The 23,590-nt window shown below is 34.7% G+C and overlaps 2 protein-coding genes across 8 annotated transcripts; both read right to left on the bottom strand.

The window, feature by feature from the left end:
• Positions 1-2,060: 2,060 nt before the first annotated feature.
• On the bottom strand, positions 2,061-3,038 carry LOC117322797 (micronuclear linker histone polyprotein-like). Its single transcript, XM_033877742.1, has one exon. It carries the CDS (start codon positions 2,766-2,768, stop codon positions 2,061-2,063), a length of 708 nt encoding a protein of 235 aa, XP_033733633.1. The 5' UTR covers positions 2,769-3,038.
• Positions 3,039-9,903: 6,865 nt separating this feature from the next.
• On the bottom strand, positions 9,904-22,722 carry LOC117324457 (synaptonemal complex protein 1-like). 7 transcript variants are annotated; one of them, XM_033880316.1, is made up of 14 exons: positions 22,641-22,722; positions 20,856-20,925; positions 20,101-20,455; positions 17,298-17,477; positions 15,996-16,070; positions 15,603-15,740; positions 14,589-14,729; positions 13,972-14,046; positions 13,529-13,606; positions 13,250-13,330; positions 12,815-12,910; positions 12,327-12,392; positions 11,282-11,506; positions 9,904-10,786 (listed from the first exon to the last, which is right to left on the bottom strand). In XM_033880316.1, the coding sequence occupies exons 2-14, from the start codon at positions 20,877-20,879 to the stop codon at positions 10,575-10,577; spliced, it is 1,746 nt and encodes a 581-aa protein (XP_033736207.1). In that variant the 5' UTR covers positions 20,880-20,925; positions 22,641-22,722; the 3' UTR covers positions 9,904-10,574. The 7 variants fall into 7 exon arrangements, with proteins under 7 accessions (XP_033736207.1, XP_033736209.1, XP_033736208.1 ...); XM_033880318.1 differs by lacking the exon at positions 12,815-12,910; XM_033880317.1 differs by lacking the exon at positions 13,529-13,606.
• Between the last annotated feature and the right edge of the window lie 868 nt (positions 22,723-23,590).

Genomic DNA, 23,590 nt, shown 5'->3' with positions numbered 1-23,590 from the left:
GTAAAGTCACCACATATCAAAGTGGAGTCGCCCAAATGGATATAAACATAAAAATGTATCAGTGATAAGTAGACAGAGTAAATGTTTAGTATGGTGCTATATATAAAGACTAGTCAATATTTGTTATTGTATACTGTAGTAGAAGCTATGAATGAAGCTGCTGCTAAATGAATATACCTGTTCCTAGATTATTTGCCAAAGTGGGGGGGGGGGGGGGGGGGGGGCTTATTTGCGGTAAAACATGGTATCATTACATTTGAAGTACATGCCTTTCCCCAGGTGGTAGATGAGTTTACCATTCCTCATCATCCCTCCATTGTCTCTCTTGTCTCACTAGTCCTAAGATAATATGTGTTAAGTGTCATTGAATATGCCTATATTTGGAATGTAACTAGCATAATTCTTGGTTTTAATTTGACTTTATTATTATTATTATTGTAATTTGTAACTGAAGCCAAAATCACGCAACTTATAGTATAGTATATATAGTTACACTTATATTAACTGCCATAATACGGTGCCTACATCAAAGTTTAATTCATTAAATGCAATATACAAGTACCTGAAGCATTTTATTGAACTTCATATCATTATGTATCAGTAAATAAAAAAAAAAAAAATTGGAATATTTCTCACCATGAACAAAAATGTTCTCTTGATGGTTTTGATTTAGTGTAGTTAGCTGACTATTTTAATTCATTGGACCAAAACATACATTGGAGAAACGCTTTAACCAAATTAATTGTTATCACCCCTTAATATGTATCTCTCCAAATAAAAAAGCTGGAGAATATTTTCTACGGTAATGTTTGATGTTGAAATGAAGTATAAAGCGAATTACGTAGTTCTGGTGAGATTAATGTATTTTTAATGATACTCGTTTTATATATATGTACAAGTTGTTACCTCACAGTATTATTATTCAAACATGAGATTGTTATCCATCATGGTCCTATCAAGTCATACTATTGATATTATCTTAGAATAGTCGAAAAAGGACTTTCAGTTTCAGAATAGGTCTTTTTGGACCTCCAGATTTCTGTAAAAAGGTGATTTGGCTTTCAGAATAACTTGAGGTCAAGTGTCAAGTCAAAACCTTTAATTGTAGGATAGATTTAGTACTAAGACTGAGACTGGTGTTAAATTACCCGATTTGTTGTATGATTGACTGAGACGGGGGGTAAATGACCCGATTTGTTGTATAATTGACTGAGACTGGGGGGGTAAATGACCCGATTTGTTGTATAATTGACTGAGACTGGGGGTAAATGACCCGATTTGTGTTGTATGATTGACTGAGACCTGGGGTAAATGACCCGATTTGTTGTATAATTGACTGAGACTGGGGGGGTAAATGACCCGATTTGTTGTATAATTGACTGAGACTGGGGGGGTAAATGACCCGATTTGTGTTGTATGATTGACTGAGACTGGGGGGGGTAAATGACCCGATTTGTTGTATAATTGACTGAGACCTGGGGTAAATGACCCGATTTGTGTTGTATAATTGACTGAGACCTGGGGTAAATGACCCGATTTGTTGTATAATTGACTGAGACTGGGGGTAAATGACCCGATTTGTTGTATAATTGACTGAGACTGGGGGTAAATGACCCGATTTGTGTTGTATAATTGACTGAGACGGAGGGCAAATGACCCAATTTGTGTTTTATAATTGACTGAGACTAGGGGTAAATGACCCGATTTGTGTTGTATATTGACTGAGACTGGGGGTAAATGACCCGATTTGTGTTGTATAATTGACTGAGACGGAGGGCAAATGACCCAATTTGTGTTTTATAATTGACTGAGACTAGGGGTAAATGACCCAATTTGTGTTGTGTTATTGGCTAAGACTGGATGATCGACTGAGACTGTTGACAAAGTTTGTGGAACAGTTCGGTTAATGACCTCCATGTACCTGTAACACATATTCTAGTCTTCAGTTTGTCGATAATGCACCTGTTTGATTTCATAACAGAATTTGACCACCATTATGTGTTCCACTGATAATTATTCCATGGATTGACTATTGTATGGATATGAAATTCTGACATTCCTTAGTTTTCTGCATGATTATTCTCAGTCTTGGATGACTTCCTTCTAGTCTCAGTCTTGGATGACTTCCTTCTAGTCTCAGTCTTGGATGACTTCCTTTTATTCTCAGTCTTGGATGACTTCCTTCTATTCTCAGTCTTGGATGACTTCCTTCTACTCTCAGTCTTGGATGGCTTACTTCTACTCTCAGTCTTGGATGACTTCCTTCTACTCTCAGTCTTGGATGACTTCCTTCTACTCTCAGTCTTGGATGACTTCCTTTTACTCTCAGTCTTGGATGACTTACTTCCTTTATTCTCAGTCTTGGATGACTTCCTTCTACTCTCAGTCTTGGATGACTTCCTTCTATTCTCAGTCTTGGATGACTTCCTTTTACTCTCAGTCTTGGATGACTTACTTCCTTTATTCTCAGTCTTGGATGACTTACTTCTATTCTCAGTCTTGGATGACTTCCTTCTACTCTCAGTCTTGGATGGCTTACTTCTACTCTCAGTCTTGGATGACTTCCTTCTACTCTCAGTCTTGGATGACTTCCTTCTACTCTCAGTCTTGGATGACTTCCTTCTGCTCTCAGTCTTGGATGACTTCCTTCTATTCTCAGTCTTGGATGACTTCCTTCTACTCTCAGTCTTGGATGACTTCCTTCTACTCTCAGTCTTGGATGACTTCCTTCTACTCTCAGTCTTGGATGACTTCCTTCTATTCTCCATCTTGGATGACTTCCTATCTCAGTCTTGGATGACTTCCTTCTACTCTCAGTCTTGGATGACTTCCTTCTACTCTGTCTTGGATGACTTCCTATCTCAGTCTTGGATGACTTCCTTCTACTCTCAGTCTTGGATGACTTTCTATCTCAGTCTTGGATGACTTCCTTCTATTCTCGGTCTTGGATGACTTCCTTCTATTCTCAGTCTTGGATGACTTCCTTCTACTCTCAGTCTTGGATGACTTCCTTCTATTCTCCGTCTTGGATGACTTCCTTCTACTCTCGGTCTTGGATGACTTCCTTCTACTCTCAGTCTTGGATGACTTCCTTCTACTCTGTCTTGGATGACTTCCTTCTACTCTCAGTCTTGGATGACTTCCTTCTACTCTCAGTCTTGGATGACTTCCTTATATTCTCAGTCTTGGATGACTTCCTTCTATTCTCAGTCTTGGATGACTTCCTTCTACTCTCAGTCTTGGATGACTTCCTTCTACTCTCCGTCTTGGATGACTTCCTTCTACTCTCAGTCTTGGATGACTTCCTTCTATTCTCAGTCTTGGATGACTTACTTCCTTCTATTCTCAGTCTTGGATGACTTCCTTCTACTCTCAGTCTTGGATGACTTACTTCTACTCTCCGTCTTGGATTACTTCCTTCTACTCTCCGTCTTGGATGACTTCCTTCTACTCTCAGTCTTGGAAGACTTCCTTCCTTTATTCTCAGTCTTGGATGACTTCCTTCTATTCTCAGTCTTGGATGACTTCCTTCTACTCTCAGTCTTGGATGACTTACTTCTACTCTCAGTCTTGGATGACTTCCTTCTATTCTCAGTCTTGGATGACTTCCTTCTACTCTCAGTCTTGGATGACTTCCTTCTTTTATTCTCAGTCTTGGATGACTTCCTTCTACTCTCAGTCTTGGATGACTTCCTTCTATTCTCAGTCTTGGATGACTTACTTCCTTCTATTCTCAGTCTTGGATGACTTCCTTCTACTCTCAGTCTTGGATGACTTACTTCTACTCTCCGTCTTGGATGACTTCCTTCTACTCTCAGTCTTGGATGACTTCCTTTATTCTCAGTCTTGGATGACTTCCTTCTACTCTCAGTCTTGAATGACTTCCTTCTACTCTCAGTCTTGGATGACTTCCTTCTACTCTCAGTCTTGGATGACTTCCTTCCTTCTATTCTCAGTCTTGGATGACTTCCTTCTACTCTCAGTCTTGGATGACTTCCTTCTACTCTCAGTCTTGGATGACTTACTTCCTTTATTTTCAGTATTGGATGACAGCCTTCCTTCATGAGTTGCTTCCATACTCCTCATGTCACTTTGTATTATTCTGATTACTTTAAATCGAAAATTGTAATCTAATTAATGCATCTTGTGGAAGCTACACAAAACATTCTCCGATAGTTTTTATACTGCCATTTACACAATTTAATAGGATTATATATAGCCTTCACTTATAAAGATGCGCTTTGTTATTTGATTTCATGATTTTGTTTAGCAGGAAAAATAGTATAATCACATTTTGCCTTTCATTCACAAAATTCTCTCTTATCAATCACTTGGTACTAGTGTGTATGCATATAGTACTAAAATTGTTTGCCTATTAGTGATTTACACAACATTAGTTTCAAAAGTAGTCATTCAAAAGTGATATGTATATATTGATGAACATAGTTGATTTTGTTTTTTTGAAAGTTTTGTTATTTTATACAAATTTTAATGCATTTACATGTAAAATACCATACATATCTTGTGTTTGTTTTGAAGACAAAAAGATGCAGTGTAAATATACAATTGTTTTTTGTTGATACTCCAAATATTCTTTAAGTAGTAGATTTATTTTCAGTGATTTTATTGTATGAAAATTAACATGCTTTTCGGAACTGTTTTATATCAGAATTTGTGTTCAGTCTTCTTTTTCCAAAGTCATACTTGACTGGAGTAAACCATCTTAGTTTGGCATTTTCCCCTATTTTCATTTCGACAATTGCCTTACATTCCAATGTCGTACACTCCACACAGGAGTGAACCATCTTAATTTGTTTCTCCTGTGTTTTCATCTCAATTATTACATTTGGAGACATCAATTATTGGTTGTATTCTTATTTAGAACAATTATCTCATCCTGCAGAATGAATTGAAATTTGAGATACATTAGGCTAAATCATTGTGTTGACTTGATAATCTGTGGCTGGTATTTAATCATCAGTTTTAGCCTTTTTTCTTTTTTCTTTTTTTTTATTAAAACAAAAAAAATAGTGCCCCACTTCCAAAATCCAGGATATGTCCCAGTTTTCTGTGTATGTCATAAAATGAATAAGTCTCATTTTGAGCATGTGTTTTTGAGTATCAACTTCATTGTGCCAATGAAACCATTTCCATTTAAGCCTATGCCTTTTGATATTATGTCAATGTTTGTAGAATATGTTGAAATACCATTAACATTTGTTACATGTTAAACCTAATTGATTTCTTATGTGCCATGACTTTGTTGTAAATTGTACCTTTCTTTTATTTTTGGTTCCGAGCTTAATTGCTTGGTTTATAGAATGCAATTTTTTCTATTGAATTTGTTTCTGTATTGAATAATTATGTTTTTGTTTGGAGACTGGCAGTACACAGCCAGGAATCAATGTATAACTCTTAATCATTATTTTCGCTTGGGTCAAATTTCGTATGGCGTCCATTTATGGTGCAACGTGGACGATTTGTAAACGTGTTCAATTATAAATACCTAGTCAGCTTTATACTAAGTTACCATATAGATGTACTACATCATTATCAATGCAGAAATATGTGTTACGTTGGTTGTGTGCGGATAGGTGCACATTTTATGTCTTAGCTTTGTAAACATTCTTCAAGAGGTGTATCATATTTTTTGTTTTTCTTTTTTTACTTGTTCGTTTTAATAAAAAGTTAAAGAAAAATATACAGTATAGTCATTTTTTAGAGATCATTATTTCCCCTAAACAATGTTTGGGACAATTTTTAGCTCACCTGGACCAAAGGGTTGTGGTCAGGTGTCCATCTGTCAACTTTTTTATAAATCGCTACTAGTCCTGACGGCCAAAATGGAATTTGATGAAATTTTATCTGGAGCATTATTTGGCAAAGGGTATCTTACATTGTATAAACGGAGGGTGTGGCTCCCCTCTGGTCCGATGGGCAGGGCACAGTACAGGAAATTCGGGGTCAATTCTTCAAATCCCTTCTAGTCCTGAACACTTGAAGATTTTGTTGAAATTTAGTATGGAGCATTATTGAGCCTAGGGGATAAAACCTTCTATAAACGGAGGTTGTGGCTGCCCCCCTGGGGCCGGAGGGGCGGGGCCCAGTAGGGGAAATTGAGGTAAATCCTTTAGACCACTTATATTCCTGAACGCCTGAATGGATTTTGATGAAATTTGGTCTGAAGCACCATTGGACAAATGTGATCTAATGTTGTGTAAGGGGAGGATGTTGCTCCTTGGAGTAGCTTAATCATTTAAATTGCTACTAGTTTAAACCCTCGAGCTCCCCACTCCCATAACCATATATAGCATTGCTGGACATCAAGAGGTATTCCCCACCCCTATGGCCTTAGTTTCTTGGTTATATTTTTAAGACCGTTGAGATTCCAACCCCATAACCATATAAAAAAATTGTTTGGCCAAATCAAACAGGTGAGAGATACAGGCCTCTTGTTGTTTTCTGATTCTTCTTATTATTGTTATTCTTACTTCTTCAACAGCTACACTTTGCGGACAAGGTGTGCAATGAGCTATTTTCATCTTAACTGAAAGTCAAAGATGTTCCAGTTGGTGGTTATGAACTATAATGGCTTCTAGTATACTGATTTAGATGAAATTTGGTTGTCATGGTAATAGAATGGAGGCTGCTACTTGGTCAAAACTTAGACTATGTCCAATTTCATTGAAGATTGGAACATAAAGGCTTGAAAGATGCTGAACACAATCATAACACTTTCGAAAATCTTGGTTGCCACGGTAATGAAATGGAGGTGTCTGATTGGTCGAAATTTGGTTGTCTCATATTGGGCAAAAAGAGGTTCTAAGTGATACCGAATACCATGGTAACAAGCTGAGTTGCCAGGTAACAAGCTGAGTTGCCAGGTAATAAAACGGAGCCTCTGGTCGAAATTCAGATATCTGATTGCTCTGGGATTTGGCTTTATTAGTACTAACAGAACATAGTTACAGCTGAACTGGACCAATGTTTCATCCATCAAGACAAATCTCTGAAGAAAATTGGCAGGAACTTCCTCAAAAAGGTCAGGATTAGCACGCGATAATGTACGCCTGGTGTGCTTCTGGTCAAATGTCGGAAGTCTTGGTACCCATAGGGCCGAAAGCTTTCTCAGATCTTCAGTCAGAATGGAATGTACATGTGTACTCTTTCCTGTGAAATGCCCACTCTACTCGCTATATATCTTTCTGTGACTCATCTATCAGTCATAACAATATTATGAACTTTATTTAACAGTTTTGGGGTTGCAACATTGACAGGCCTTCCAGGACGGGGGATATCCTCAAAGCTCTGCCGGCCGCGCTCAAATTCGGCCACACCTTTCCACTGTAGCATATGAAGGGGCATCTTTTCCTAGTGTTGCTACCATATCATTATGGATATCCTTGGGTGTTAAGACTTTTTGTATACAAATTTCGGATCACTGCTCTATCGCAAAAGCCGCTTGTCTTGTTTACTTTAAAGTGCTACCTCGTCGATATAAACTAACCAAATAGGACCAGTCATCTGGTACACGACCCTATACAGTCAGATAATAGTAGGACTTAAAAAGAACATCCTCGAGTACCTCCTTCAATACGAGGCTCCCAACATATCAATCGGACCTCGTGTTTTTTGTTTTTTGGTGGTTTTTGGGTTTTTTTTTTTTTTTTACTCTTATAACTCTGGATGTTGCAAGGATAGTAATATTCAAAAACTTACCTCCTGTGCGCAAGATGAAATTTAGTATATAAGTGTAATACAAACACAAACGATATCAAGTACTTTGTTTACGACCTTCTTAAGTTTCGTAACGATTTACGATCGATATTATGTCCGAATGACTCGGGCGCACAATTACGTTTGCACGGCTCTGTGTTTAAATAATTGTAAGACACAAGAGAGTACAAAAAACTTCCATAAATATCTCATGTCATGAAATGTATCCCAAATAAAACAAAGATGTAATATGGAGACAAGGATATAAATGCTGTGTACCTTTTAACTTTTAGTCGGAAACAATAATGTATCTTAAATGTTTATGAACACATTGATTTGGAATGTAGTGGAAAATGGTCATAATACTTAAACAATGTGCATGCTGTTAAAAATCGACATGGACGTTTTCGTATAATAATCATAAGTCATTAATTCAGGCAATTCAAACAAGAAGGTCCTGATCATGCATTGGCTATTTCAGTCAAGATTCAACACCGCTCCGTAAAACTTGAGTCTAGAGTTTAAGTATAATTTCAGTATGCTATCAAATGGCGCCCCTGTTGGATTTTAAACTGGCTGCAAAAAAAAAAAATAATAATAATTGGTGAGAGGGTATGTACCATACATTCGTCAGGTATATTCGTTAAGATCAAATAATATGTTTATACATGATATAATAATAGATATATTCTCGAGGGAATGGACCCATATATAGTGAAAGGCAACAGTAGCAGACCAGTTAAGTTTTAGTCTATGTTCATTTTTTGACCTTGTGGAATTTTTCTAACTTTTTTTTCTCTTTGGATTTGTATTTTAGTTTTCAATTTTAATTTTTCGATTTCAAAGAATTTTATTGACATAAACTTTTGCCAAAAGGATTGGACATTTTTATTACAGATTATAATGTAGTGCAAGGGAGGCAACTCCTATACAAACTGCATACTTTTTACTCTAAATTTGATAATCATAAATAGATAATTCGAGAGTATTGGATGTTTTTAAGTTTTCTCACCTCAACAGATACAGGTCAAAATAATCCATTTCATCTTTGATGAAGTTAGAAACTCGACAACAGCAAATATAATATACCTTTTATAAATAGTTTAACTAGTTTATATCTTAGTTCTCAAAGTGTTTTCAGAATTACGAATTTTTGGAAAGGGGTTTAACGGGTCTTTTTCCAAAATTAATGAGGATAATTTTCTACTTTTTAGATTATCTGACCCGAACGACCTATATTCATCTTGGTTCATCTGTCGTCGTGCGTCGTGCGTAAACTTTTCACATTTCAAGCTTTTTCTCAAGTTTCGCTTGTCGGTTGTTGCTGAAACTTGCCCGGAATGATCCTGAGGTGTTCCTGACTAAGTGTTGTTATTTTTCGGTTCCGAATCAAAGATTGCCGCCATGGCTGACACCTTGAAAAATACATTTTAAACTTCTTCTCTAGTTCAACTAGTGCCACTGACCTAGAATTGGTGAGGATGTTAAGGAAGGGGAGCCAACAAAGTGTTGCGACGGCTGCTGTTTTGTAACATGATTGCGCAGTCATGGTTTTCCAGACCAACACCTATTTCAAACTTCTTCTCAAGTTTCATTAATGGGGTTCGGCAATAACTTATCTGATATGACCCTGAGATGGTCCTGACCAAGTGTTGTTTATTTTCCGGGTCGTTCTGAAATCCAAGATGACCGCCATTCCAGCCATCTTGAAAAACACATTTCAAACTTCTTTTCCAGTTCCGCTGGTACCATTGAACTGGAAATTGGTGAGGATGTTAAGGAAGGAAGGGGAGCCAACAAAGTGTTGTTACTTTTAGTCCTCTTAAAAACTTTTTACACGGCAGCCATGGTTTCCATTTTGTAACATGATTGCGCAATCATGGTTTTCCTGACCAAAATTTATTTCAAACTTCTTCTCAAGTTCCATTAGTGGGATTCAGCACTATCGTATCTGATATTACCATGAGATGGTCCTGACCAAGTGTTGCTTATTTTCTAGTTGGTCCAAAATCCACAGTGACCCCAATGGTGAACAGTGCCACTATACTTCCAACTGGGTATGCATATTACAAGGGGTTGAGAGTCAGATGACGTTAAGGCCCTTTTTATTAGGCCTCTTTTTTCATTTTTTTTTCAAACTTTATCTTATAAATACAGCTTTGAAAGAATGCATTAACAAATCAGAAGTGACAGAAGTGATCTATCTTTATTATTCCATACATATAATAAATGCGTGAATGATATTTGATCAAAGATTTATGTGGACGTTTATTTTTCAAAAAGTCACATGTTTTGTCCTGTAAGGTCGCGAAACAAAAGATTTTCTTATTTATTGTTGAGTAATATTTTATAATTGATTTTTTATCCCAATAACAAGCAACATAAAAGCGAATATAATTTTGAATGTACGAAATCCAATGCACAAAATATTTGACATCTCCAAAATGCTCATCAGAAGATGGAATGTGGTTCATTTTAATGATTCTGGTATAAAGAATGTTTGTTTGATCTTTAGATGTCCTTTGTGGCATGGATACTCATGCATTTTATATATTTGCATATCGTGTAACATAAATAGCACCAGATAAAATAAGTGAAATATAATATTTTAAAACACAACCAATCGGTGTAATAATTCTACAGTAGTACACTATTTGGAGTAACCCCCTCCAAAAAAAGTACAATGTCAAACAGTAAATGTAGACATGATAAATGTTTTGTATAAACTTCTTCGGAAAACACATATCTAGATAAAAACGCACATTCTTATTTACACGATGTGTGTCTGGGGAAAAAATAAAACCATGTTTGTCATGTATTAAAACTATAAATCTTAAAGTTATAAACAATGACTAAACTCAAAATTTCTTCAAAAAGGTTGTCATTCTTTCCACCGCTGAATTGTTGGTGTCGCACTCGTACAGACCACTCTCTCTGCTGAATGCCATATCTATGGTACCGCCAAGCTGCCGTAATTCGCTTCCGTAAGCACGAAAGCCAACAGTGGTAAGCGACAAGGATTCTTTTTTGTCAGTGTAGTGGATAATAATCAGGGCAGTATCTTTATTCCCTGAAATAATAAGATAACAGCATGCTAAGTTTTAGATGATAATAAACTTTGAATAATGGAACCGGTTTTCAGGCAATTGTGTCAGTAAATGGTTATGAATTATCCTTTAAAATATCGGAAAAAAATATGTATAAATTTAAACGGACAACAATATACGTTTGTATCATGTTATTTTGTGACAATGATATGATATCAGGATCATTTGTAGATAACATTAATCTGACGATGTAGATACATGTAGGTCACGAGAGAGGTAACGAGTCTGATAGTGCTTTAGTTTTATGATAATCAGCGTCTTATATATCTATTCCATAAACAATGAGCACAAGATTTCTTGCTCCAGGGGCCACATGTTAATGGTTATAGAAATTCTATTATTGCAGAGATAATATTAATGCATCAAGATGTTAACAGATAATTGATTATATCAGAGACGTAAATATGTTCGAGGTAAACAACTCCTAAGTCTAACGTAAAATATTGATGTATAGCTACCCGGTACTCCCTCCAGTGCGTTCACTTTTGTTCCTATGATGGACCTGGACAGACAGAGAACAAAGAGGGGACCACCTGTATCATCATCCAAGGTCTCACATGGTTTGATGTGAAGGTCTATCTTTTCTCTGACCAATCTATCTTTGAGAAGTGTCTGCATCCCTCTGGTCACGATGTCAATCATGGTTTTGCCCATCCCACAACGCGCGCTACGTAGTCTTAGCTCTGCATAACCACATAACTTTGGTGTTATTATTATATCACATAGTACATGTACAGTCTAAATCAACGAACATAAGGTATGATTATTACTATAATCATATATTTCATTTTTTTTTTTTTTTTTTTTTCTTTTAAACTTACCAATAAACCGATCTTAGTACTATAAATAGGTCATCTGCTAATATATATGATATATAATTAGGTTGGCCTGTAGTCATCGGGCTAAAACACTGCTCCCCCTTTAGCATCATTGGGGATACGCAAAATAAATAAATGAAGCTGATTTGATCCGTGGAGATATAAAACTTCAAAATGTTCGTTTTAAAAAGCTACTCTACTTAAATGTAAGAGTGGATTACAGCTAATTTGGTCTAAAACATAAGGGGAGGACAATTATTTCTAGAGACTAGTTTGACCTCTGGAGACATAGAGGTTGGCCCCTAAATGGGAATATTTGCTCAAATTTATTTGGTTTTAAATGCCTTTGAATACAAAGTAATGACACCACCAGTGCATCAAACACTTCCCCTTGTATGACATCATCAAAATAATCCAAATATCGACATCTTTGGAAACAGCTGCCGATCAGTCTCATATGGAAAGAACGTAAGCTCACATTTCGATAATTATCTAGCAAAATCCTGTAATTTTTAAACGAGATCAATCTGACACGTCCCACCAATATGCCTTTATTTATACAAAGTTTTATATCTGTCTGGTAGAACACACTATACTGTCTCTACATTTGTAACAACAGGTAGGTATATCATCACACAACAGCTGTATCCTTTAGTCATATTCCACCCGGAGATCCATATCTTACCTATTGTTTTCTTTTTCTTTGTTGGGTTTTCAGTCAACAAGTTTATCTCGGTCTCACTCAGGTCATCTGTCAAATTGATCATATAAAGACAGTTTTAACGATCATTCTCAACAAATATGCGTATACGCACTTTTGTATTTGTTATAACTAACGTTGTATATTGTCAGAATGGTATTTTGATACATAGAAAGACATTTTATGTTCCAAAATAAATGACAAGGAATGTCTAGGTTATCGAATACGTTGACGTTAAAGAGGACATATCGATATACCGAGATAAGGAATGTCTCATAATAAAACACACCAGGAAGTTCCATCTAACATGTAACAACAGATAATTTTTTCACATTTGTTGTAAAATGTTATTAATATGAGTTTCTTGTCATTGTTTAAATAAACATATTGAAATGCTGCATCAGTTAATTGATACTGCTCCCGTGGACAAGAATATTATAGAAAAAATCTGCTTTCTGGCAGAATGGTATTACCAGTTAGCTCCTGCTTCTCTGACAGTAGTTTTTGTAGCTCTAACTTCAAATCATTGTTCTCCAATCGCAGTGACTGAAGCTGTTCTCCAGAAGCATCTATCAGTGGGATAAATACAAATTAAAGCTCATGCCTACTCAAACTCTAGTTGGAAGCTTTATTTGCACAGTAAAAAAAATACTAATAGAAGCAGTGTTAATTGCTTGTTTAAACGGACCATTCTGTAACTACCGTTCTCATGAATACCATCGATATACATCCGACTCTATCATAAGCTTGCCGAAAACCAAATAGAACAAAGGTTGGAAATCCAATTCAGCGTTGTATCTGTACGGCAGTAATAATATGAGTTGCCGGGAGTAGGTAAGTATTGATTGGGTGGACCGTAAAACAACAATGTACCTGCATGAAGATGGATTTTTCCCCCAAAATATTACCTTTGATGTTTTCTTTCTCTTCGGACAGTTTTTCGGGTTCCTCATTTGTCAACTCCGTGGAATGACGATCATCGCTGTTGGCTAAAAACAATAAACAATGTTGAAAGTATCGAATAATAATTTGAAAATGACTAGACAACTGATCTATATATTATTGACAAATAACTAGAAACAATGTATTATTGACAAATGACTATATATCTTATCATGATTTCTCATCTATATGGCAAGAATGCTTTCTGTGTATGAAATGCCCATGAAATTTTTCCTCTTCCTTACTCATTTTCTGTTCTAAAAGCAGTTTTTCTAATTCCTCAATTTTCAAAGCCATCGCGCGATGTTCTTCGGATTTGGTTACTGTCGAGAATAAAAAATAAATCAGGTGGTTTAATTCTCCACTTTCTAATATCCCACACTAGTTAATACTCCATGGTTCTGTCGTGTATTGACATATGATTCAATTCAATTTTTTTTTTTTTTTTAATATTCATGATAAACAAAGGGATTGAATTGTAGAAAAAAATGTGTTAATTACTGTTAGTGATACTGTTATTTATATACGGATTTAAATGCGTAAACAAAAATATAACGAATTCTGGAATGCAAAGAAAACCATAATTCTCACCCAGAGTAAATAAATCAAGGACACCATACGAAAAGACTTAACATTTACATAGAAACCCTTAAAAATATCCAACAAGGATAAGACCAGATGTAGTTACCGTCTCTCTCCTTCAGAAGATTTCTCAGTTCCTCATTTTCCGACTGTTCACGTTTACATTCAGCGCGGCTCTTTTCTACCAGGATCCAGAATATGACATGATGGAGACATTTTAAACAATTTTGTTCGTGACATGGGTCCGTAAAACATTAAATTTGGAGAAGAAATTTACAGACTATGGTAGCACGAATCACATATTCGTTTATACATAAGATATTACCAATAAAATTAATGGATATTGTAATTTTCTACATTCGCAAAAATAACCTTCCCTACATAAAGAGGATCCAGTAATTGCACAATAGTACAATGGTACGTTGGTATGGTATTTCTTCCTTGATAACAATGAATTCTTTATTCTTGACATTGATATGTTATGTTGTGAAATATTACATTGCAGAATAATTCATTTCATACAATTGTCACTCTTCACGAGTAGAGTTTCGTATGTATATTGTAAAAAGGTATCAATACAAGTCAGATTATAGAGATATGATATTGTAAACCTATGACGAAACTTGAGACATACATAGATTGATTGATGGCATTTTCAGAACAGGTCACTGGGAAGTTAATTAATTCAAAAATTGAGAATACAAAATGTATATGCAAAATTACCCAGATCGCTTTGTAATGTGTCGACCTTCTCTTGTAAGCTTTCTATTTTTGACGAGAGGACCTTTCCGTTCCCCGCGAGGACTCTCTTCTCGTTTTCTTGATTAACTTTTGTTAGTTTCTTCAGCATTACATCCTTTTCCTCTGTAATTGTATAGTTAGGTGTATTAAGAAGGCGCCCCGGGGAATATACAATGATCGATATCATAAAGAATATTGAGATAATTTCAGGGAGCTGCATAAATAGATCTGTAGAAAGGAAAAACGAAAAATAAGTTTGGATCCTTTTTTCTTTATCTAAATCTTTTCTATTTAATATTTCTCTGCTATAGTCAATATCAGAATATCCAAACGTTAATCATATTTATTGTTCGTTGTATCGTTCTTTCAAGGGTTGTTTTTCTCGCTATTTACGAGGAAAGATAAAGGGCGAAAAATGTTAAAATAAGATAAACAGACATTTTTTAGCCTGTTCAAAAGAATGTATCAAACGCTTCGTAAACGTGCGAATACGTTAACCTTATCAAAGGATTGGACAAACCGCACACAAGATGTTAGCATCTTTCAAAAAAAAATGAGTTAGATAAAGCAGAGTCAAATTGAATTAAACCACACAATGTCGCTGATTCGTCCTTTTAAGACTCGTTAGTGATGAATAAGAACTGAAAAGTGTTGATATCAGGAATCTTCCACTAAATCAACACAGCCCAAAGGAATGTCAAAATCTGACTTGGAAGGTTCAAAAGATCAATTATTTAATAAGCTCCGTAATTTTCAATAATACATTTATAGGGAACAGCTAGTTTATTACAGAGATTATTATAGAATTAATCTTTGATTGAACATACTTCAAATTGCTACTTGCCATAATTTTTCTAAGACTCATATCGTAAATTGACATCCTCGAACTTCACAATCCTAGAAATGGCTTACAGAATGTGGTGAACTCGGTTTACATATTTTTAGAATTAATGTCAATGCATGAATTATTATTCATCTCTCTCTGTAATGTATTACCCAACTCTCTCCGTATTGTATCGACTTGCTGTTTTAAACTACCAACATCTATAGAGATGACATTTTCTTTTATGGCAAGTTTTAACTCGTACTCCCGATGCTGGTCCGACAGTTTCTTCACTAGTAAGGCTCGATCCTCTGTAATTGTTTTGTTAATCGTATCATTCTTTCTATTTTTGTTGTGTGACATAATAAGTAGTTTTGATTTAACAAATAATTTTGAGAGAAAAAAACGTCATTTATTATAAAACACAGTAAGAAACATTGTGTTTAAAGAAATGAGCAAAAGCAAAAATTTAGAAGAGTTCCTATCATAAATTAAGAAATTGAACACAATTAAAGCTCGACGAAATCAGTCACTACTCTGCAAAACATAAATGCAGTAACACTAACCCTTTTCTTTCTCTAATTCCTTTTCCAGCTGGTCCTTAGTTGCTGTCATCAATCTCATTTTTTCTTGTATTTTACCTGTTGAATTGAAATATAAAAACTAAACAACAAACAAGATCGTGATATATACATTCAGAAGGGTCAGTGCTTTATGTAGCCATCTTTTCTCTTTATTCAAGAATATTCTTACAGCCAATTTCCACTTGTTGAAAGTTATTGCACTTTCAAAAATATAAATCTGGTATACACATGTAACAAATTGCAATATATTTATTTAATTCTCATGCATTCAAAAAAATCCATTATCAGACTTTCCATTTTGAAAGTGAACCATACGGAAATAGCGGATATTGCATTAGTGGGTAAAAATATAGCAGTTATGGAACGGTAATTTGATATACCAGGAACCTTTGGACTAATAGACACGAATGTTATATTGTACGACATTGTAAGGTTAAATGTTTTAAGTACGATAGGCATATTTCGACTCCGACGGTATGTTTTCTCTATGGAAATAAGTTTGCAATGTGAAAACGTTTTCGTGACGTCATATATCATTTTATGATCATAAAATAGTGTTATTAAAGGATTAAACTGTCTTTTTTTGGTGTCTATGGTCGATATAGATGCCAGAGCTTTGCAAACAAACGTCATATTGTGAGCGCACAATATGACGTTTGTTTGCAAAGCTCTGGCATCTATATCGACCATAGACACAAAATAAAAGACAGTTTAATGCTTATATTTACATTCTTGACGTATTCGTTTTGTTATATTTGAAAATTAGCTTAAAAATGCCATTATTTAGCGATTTCGTCAATGGGGTTCGACAAATAGAACAGCCTATTTTTTCAAAATTCATTTGTCACGTGCAGATTGGCAAACAAAAAAGTGCATTGAAATAATACGAAAAAAACACAGTCTGTTCAATGGTTTTTTTTTTATTATTTGTGTAATAATATTGTATAAAATGTCTTTTTGATACTTTTTTATTGACATAAAAACGATTTATGTTAGTTACAAGTAGTTCCGGTGGGTGAATATATCCATGCGCGGCATGGATTGATGTCACGTTTTGGGTGTCAATTATGGTCACATAGACTGCAAATCTTTTTACTTAGTTTATATCACGGCTTTGCCACCAAAAGTTAAATATCAAACATATGTTATGCGTATTGATGACATAGCCGTTTGACAAATTAGAACGGGTTGATTATTACTATTTCCAATAAGTAAATACATGTAAATTTCATGATAAGACATTATATTAATCAGTTCCTTGTAAATGTTAAAATGGTACATTACAATTTTGGTTTTGACATTCTGTTATCCTCCGACTTGTTTCTTCATTTAGAGCTTGTTTCTCATCCCTAACTTGTTCAAGTCTCTTCTTTAATTTGTCCTTGCTTTGCGATTCCTCACTCAATTTCGCCATTAATCTCTTCACTACAGTTTCAAACTCCTGTATACGGTCTTCCTTCGTGCCTTTTATTCGAGAAAATAAAATATATACACTTTTCAGCCAATGTAAAAAGAGCAAGTCAATCCTGAACTTATGGTTTCCACATATATACGAAACTAAAATGAAAGAAAAAAGTAGGAAAAAAGCCATTTTCAATTGCATAATAACTACAGGTTTTTAAACAGCCTGTAAAAGTAATGTACAAAACGACCGAAAGGAAATCAGGTGTTGAAATCATCAGATAATGTGACGAATAAAACAATTAAGACCCGACAATATGACTGGTGTGTGTCCAGATACGATGTATTGTCGATTCATCTATTTAATTTCTGCTTCCTTCGATATTTCGCGGTACAAGGATCTCGAAACTTTAAACAAACATTTTAATAAGCTACAAACAATGTAAGGTTTTTATATAGACATTGTCAGATGGGTCAGCGTAATCGCAGCAATCAGAATAATATTGGCACATAATATATAATATATAAGCAAACAATGCATTGACCACAAAGGTATCTTAGGTATGTTTATAGGAAAACATATAGAATATAGCCGGACATCAAAGTATGTTAGGTATGTTTATAGGAAAACATATAGAATATAGCCTGTCATCAAAGTATGTTAGGTATGTTTATGGGAAAACATATAGAATATAGCCGGCCATCAAAGTATGTTAGGTATGTTTATAGGAAAACATAGAGAATATAGCCGGACATCAAAGTATGCTAGGTATGTTTATAGGAAAACATATAGAATATAGCCGGACATCAAAGTATGTGAGATATGTGTACGGGAAAACATATAGAATATAGCCGGACATCAAAGTATGTTAGGTATGTTTATGGGAAAACATATAGAATATAGCCGGCCATCAAAGTATGCTGGGTATGTTTATAGGAAAACATATAGAATATAGCCGGCCATCAAAGTATGTTAGGTATGTTTATAGGAAAACATAGAGAATATAGCCGGACATCAAAGTATGTTAGGTATGTTTATAGGAAACATATAGAAAATAGCCGGTCATCAAAGTATGTTAGGTATGTTTAGGGGAAAACATATAGAATATAGCCGGCCATCAAAGTATGCTGGGTATGTTTATAGGAAAACATATAGAATATAGTCGGCCATCAAAGTATGTTAGGTATGTTTATGGGAAAACATATAGAATATAGCCGGCATCAAAGTATGTTAGGTATGTTTAGGGGAAAACATATAGAATATAGCCGGCCATCAAAGTATGCTGGGTATGTTTATGGGAAAACATATAGAATATAGCCGGACATCAAAGTATGCTAGGTATGTTTATAGGAAAACATATAGAATATAGCCGGCATCAAAGTATGTTAGGTATGTTTATGGGAAAACATATAGAATATAGCCGGACATCAAAGTATGTGAGATATGTTTACGGGAAAACATATAGAATATAGCCGGACATCAAAGTATGTTAGATATGTTTATAGGAAAACATATAGAATATAGCCGGCATCAAAGTATGTTAGGTATGTTTATGGGAAAACATATAGAATATAGCCGGCCATCAAAGTATGCTGGGTATGTTTATAGGAAAACATATAGAATATAGTCGGCCATCAAAGTATGTTAGGTATGTTTATGGGAAAACATATAGAATATAGCCGGCATCAAAGTATGTTAGGTATGTTTAGGGGAAAACATATAGAATATAGCCGGCCATCAAAGTATGCTGGGTATGTTTATGGGAAAACATATAGAATATAGTCGGCCATCAAAGTATGTTAGGTATGTTTATAGGAAAACATATAGAATATAGCCGGCATCAAAGTATGTTAGGTATGTTTATGGGAAAACATATAGAATATAGCCGGACATCAAAGTATGTGAGATATGTTTACGGGAAAACATATAGAATATAGCCGGACATCAAAGTATGTTAGATATGTTTATAGGAAAACATATAGAATATAGCCGGCATCAAAGTATGTTAGGTATGTTTATGGGAAAACATATAGAATATAGCCGGCCATCAAAGTATGCTGGGTATGTTTATAGGAAAACATATAGAATATAGCCGGCCATCAAAGTATGTTAGGTATGTTTATAGGAAAACATAGAGAATATAGCCGGACATCAAAGTATGTTAGGTATGTAACTATGTAGTGGTAAGCAGCATCTTCAAGTTAAAATGTATGGAAGTGATTGTTTAATTAGATATGTAAGTCATATGACGACGGCAATAAACGTGATTATTTAATTATATACATGTATGTAAGTCATGTGACGACGGCTATATAAGTGATTATTTAATTATATATGTAAGTCATATGACTACGGCTATCTAAGAAAGCTGAAGTTCATAGTATGTGGGGTTTATTCTGAAATTCTGAACTGGTCTGAGAGAAATCCATTCCAGACTTAATTGGGGTTTTTCACGATTCATCATGACATACATTCACTTAGTTGTGATAGTTGAAGTTGAAGTTGTGTGCTAGCCAGTGGTTAAAATTCTAATAGTTGCTGTCATCGTGACCACATGTAGTGTGTAAAATATATTCATGATTTAAGACATGTACTTTTCCTGAGTCCATGATTAGGGTAACGGCGTACCAGTAAGATAATAACTTAAGTGATATTTCTCTGTAAGTTCACTAGCCTTTGCTGTACCTGTGATCTGCTCAGCGGTCTTCTCGTTCATAAGTACAGGGTTGGATACACTTTTGTCTGTGGTTGTCGTCTGAGGGTTATTTTTTGATGGAAAAACTTCCTTCCATAACTTCACGTACTCCATATCCCCAGTTTGTAACCTGCTGTTCAAATCTTTGTTCTCGACTGTTAGTCGTTTTATTTCTTTTTCCATTACTGCATTTTCGGAAATTCTTGCTGACATATCTTTTATGTACTTGTGCGCTTCGTCTTTGTCTTTTTTCAAACATTCAATCTGTTTTGATAACCCTGCTATTTCCTTCTGAAGGTCACGTTCCTCAGTAGTGAATTCATCTGGCGAAAGATATTCGTCATCCTGAAAATTGTTTTGCATAAAATAATGTTATCATTTAGTCGAACATGCTATAACACTTTGTCCATATGATTGCATTTTGTTTGGATCAAATGATTGATTAAATCGATGCTCAAATACCTAAAACAAGCGTGTTAATGTCGCATGCCTCCAAGATTAAGTTTCGTCAATTTAACAATTCTGTTGATTTATCTGAATTCAGAGTAGAAGACTTGACGAAAATAATGGCGAGTTCTCCAAGTTATCAACAAAACAATCCATAATGATTTTGTTTAATTGATCAGCTTGCTCTAAACTTTATTGTATATCATAAGAAGGCAATCTGGTAATATTAATTTATAAAAGCCACGATAAATATATCTGATGAAATTATGATTTGCTAACAGTTGTTGACGAGACCTACCGTTACCATGGATTTGTCCGCCATCTTACTGTATTCGTTGTAATTGCTGAGCTGCCACTGGGATAGTGTCCTGTTCAAACAGTTACATGCATATAGCAACCCCTACCAACTCAGGAATATACAATTAAATACATTTTGTAACAACGAAATCAATACTAATTATATGATTAAACTTAAAAAATCATGATTAGTGTATTCAAGTTATGTTTCATATAAACCGACAGCAAGGTCAGCTCGTTTTATATAAAACAGCGATGTTAAATAAGATGTATTCACTTTTAATTAGATGTTTTATTACATGTCACCTTCAAACATTATATGTGCTCAAGTCGCCCTATAAATATATTACGTTATTGATGTCATGCTTTCACATCTCGTTGAAACAATGGTTTTATCATGATATATATATAGTGTATTGCTATTTATCTATAACTTTACTTTAGCCAATATTTCGTGAAAGAGAATCTAGAATTATCATCCGTTTATTGTGATGATGACTGCCAATATGCATAACAAGGAAATCCTTTGTAATATATCCTTTCTTATTTGAATACATTCCGCTATTTAATGATAATGTACCTGAAAATATTTCTTAATCATTTTGATGAAATCTTGACAATATCAAATATTAATTAATCCCAAAGTCCCTGATTTAAAGACGAACTATAAATCATAACGCCACTGTATTGCCCAATCAAAAGCGACGTAACAAACGATTTCATTTGTTTACGTGGTGGACTGAAAACATTTTATAAAAAAACTATTGTGTGACAAGCATGATTAAATCAATAGTTCCGTAGTTTTGTGATTGTGAAGTACATTTGATTAAAATTGTATTTGAAATTGAAAGTTAACGGGGTTTTCCATTCAATCCTACATACATTGTTTTGAATAATACAAAATATACAATTTGGTTTGTAACTAGAAGAATTTTGAAGTTAAATAAAATAAAAGAATCTGATTTACCCTCCATTCCTACACATGTACTAGCTGATATTTTTAAAATCAACTTTAATTAAATAAAGAGCAATGTACTTATCAAACATAAACCGTACCCATAGCATAATACCACGTGTTCAAGATTGTAAGGTTTAGTTAAGGATTGGTTTGGTTTGGTTTATTTTGTTTAACGTCCTATTAACAGTCAGGGTCATTTAAGGACGTGCTAGGTTTGGTGGTGGAGGAAAGCCGGAGTACCAGGAGAAAAAACACCGGCCTACAGTCAGTATCTGGCAACTGCCCCACGTAGGTTTTGAACTCGCAACCCAGAGGTGGCGGGCTAGTGATGAAGATTTATTTAAGAAAATACTCTACTTACTACTGTTAATATTCATTCACAATTACGATTTAGAATTGACGCGGAAGAGCATTAACTGTGCGTGATATTAACCAAACGAAAGACCCATTTTCATATGTGAGGAAATCAACTTTCGTTTCAAGGTAGTTTTCTTGTGTATTAGGAGTATGAGTGTTTGATATTATAGTCCTGTTTATAGTAATACTAACCAGTGTCTACGAAATACAATATTCTAATTACGGATCCACAAAGTTGTTAAATTTCATTAATTTAAACATATATGATATGTTTATATCTGCTTACAATTAATATCATTTACAATAGCGTAATCACCATGTGTACGATTGTGCAAGAACAGAACTGGAATGCGTAAATTAATTTTGACAATAAGGATAAAAACGATATAGTAACTACTTATACAGATAATTATGTTTGATTTGTGTACAATGGACTTGATAATATAGTGAAAATAAGCTTTTGATTCTTACCTTGTTAAGTTAACCTGCCCGATATGGTATAACCGTATATCTACCTACTTTCGTTTCATACGTATGCTATATACTGTTTTACATGTATTTTTCATCTTTCGGTTCAAGCTACTATAAATAAACTAATGCAATCAATTCTACTTTCGTTTTAGGATACTATAGACAAACCAACAGATCGACTCAAATAACCGTTATGGTACTATATATAAACCGAAATCGGTTTTGCCCAATCTTGCTTTCGATTTAAGTCTAGATAAGACGTCGTATTGTAACTACGCATCTCGTTTAGTATTTTCTCGTGTACAATATATTGCCATCTGACAACACTTACATAGCGTTAAATACACAGTGTATTCTAATTAAGGTTTCCCCTCAATTCTATTGTGAAAACTATTTTTTCTTGTAGTCATATTTTGTCAAATATGAAAATGGAGTTTCCCAATCCGTGCTTCGTGTTACTGTTCATGTAGTGTATGTCAAAGAATAAATTAATCCCCTAGTCATCAATATTAGTATATAAAATAACAAAGAATACCGACATGATTACAAAACAACTGTAATTGTAACTCCTAGCCAATATAAATACAGATTTACGAACCAATAAAAAGTATAAAAAGAACCAGGTGTTCCGGAATAGTAAACGTCTTCTGCATCATCGACTGTACCCGTAACACAAATCATGGTTAAATCAGGGTAAGTCAAATACTCAGAATGAGACTTTATATGACACAAGGAAGTACAATATTTCATCATGATGTAGACCACAAATCTTCCCCATGGTCCTCATCTACAGGTTTATCTCGAGACCTAACTACATAAAGCCTATCCTGGTATTATTTTTGTTTGAAGTATCCTTGTTCTCAAGTTGTGAGTAACATCACGGTTCTGACGGCAATGACTGTTAGTCTGTTTCTAAATTTGATTGCGTCAATATATGTGTACAATGCAAA

The sequence above is a fragment of the Pecten maximus genome, chromosome 3 (genome assembly GCF_902652985.1).
Source record: "Pecten maximus chromosome 3, xPecMax1.1, whole genome shotgun sequence".
Classification (NCBI taxonomy): Eukaryota; Metazoa; Mollusca; class Bivalvia; order Pectinida; family Pectinidae; genus Pecten; species Pecten maximus.
The sequence above is the reverse complement of the archived record's forward strand: the minus strand, read 5'-3'. Positions and strand labels throughout refer to the sequence as shown.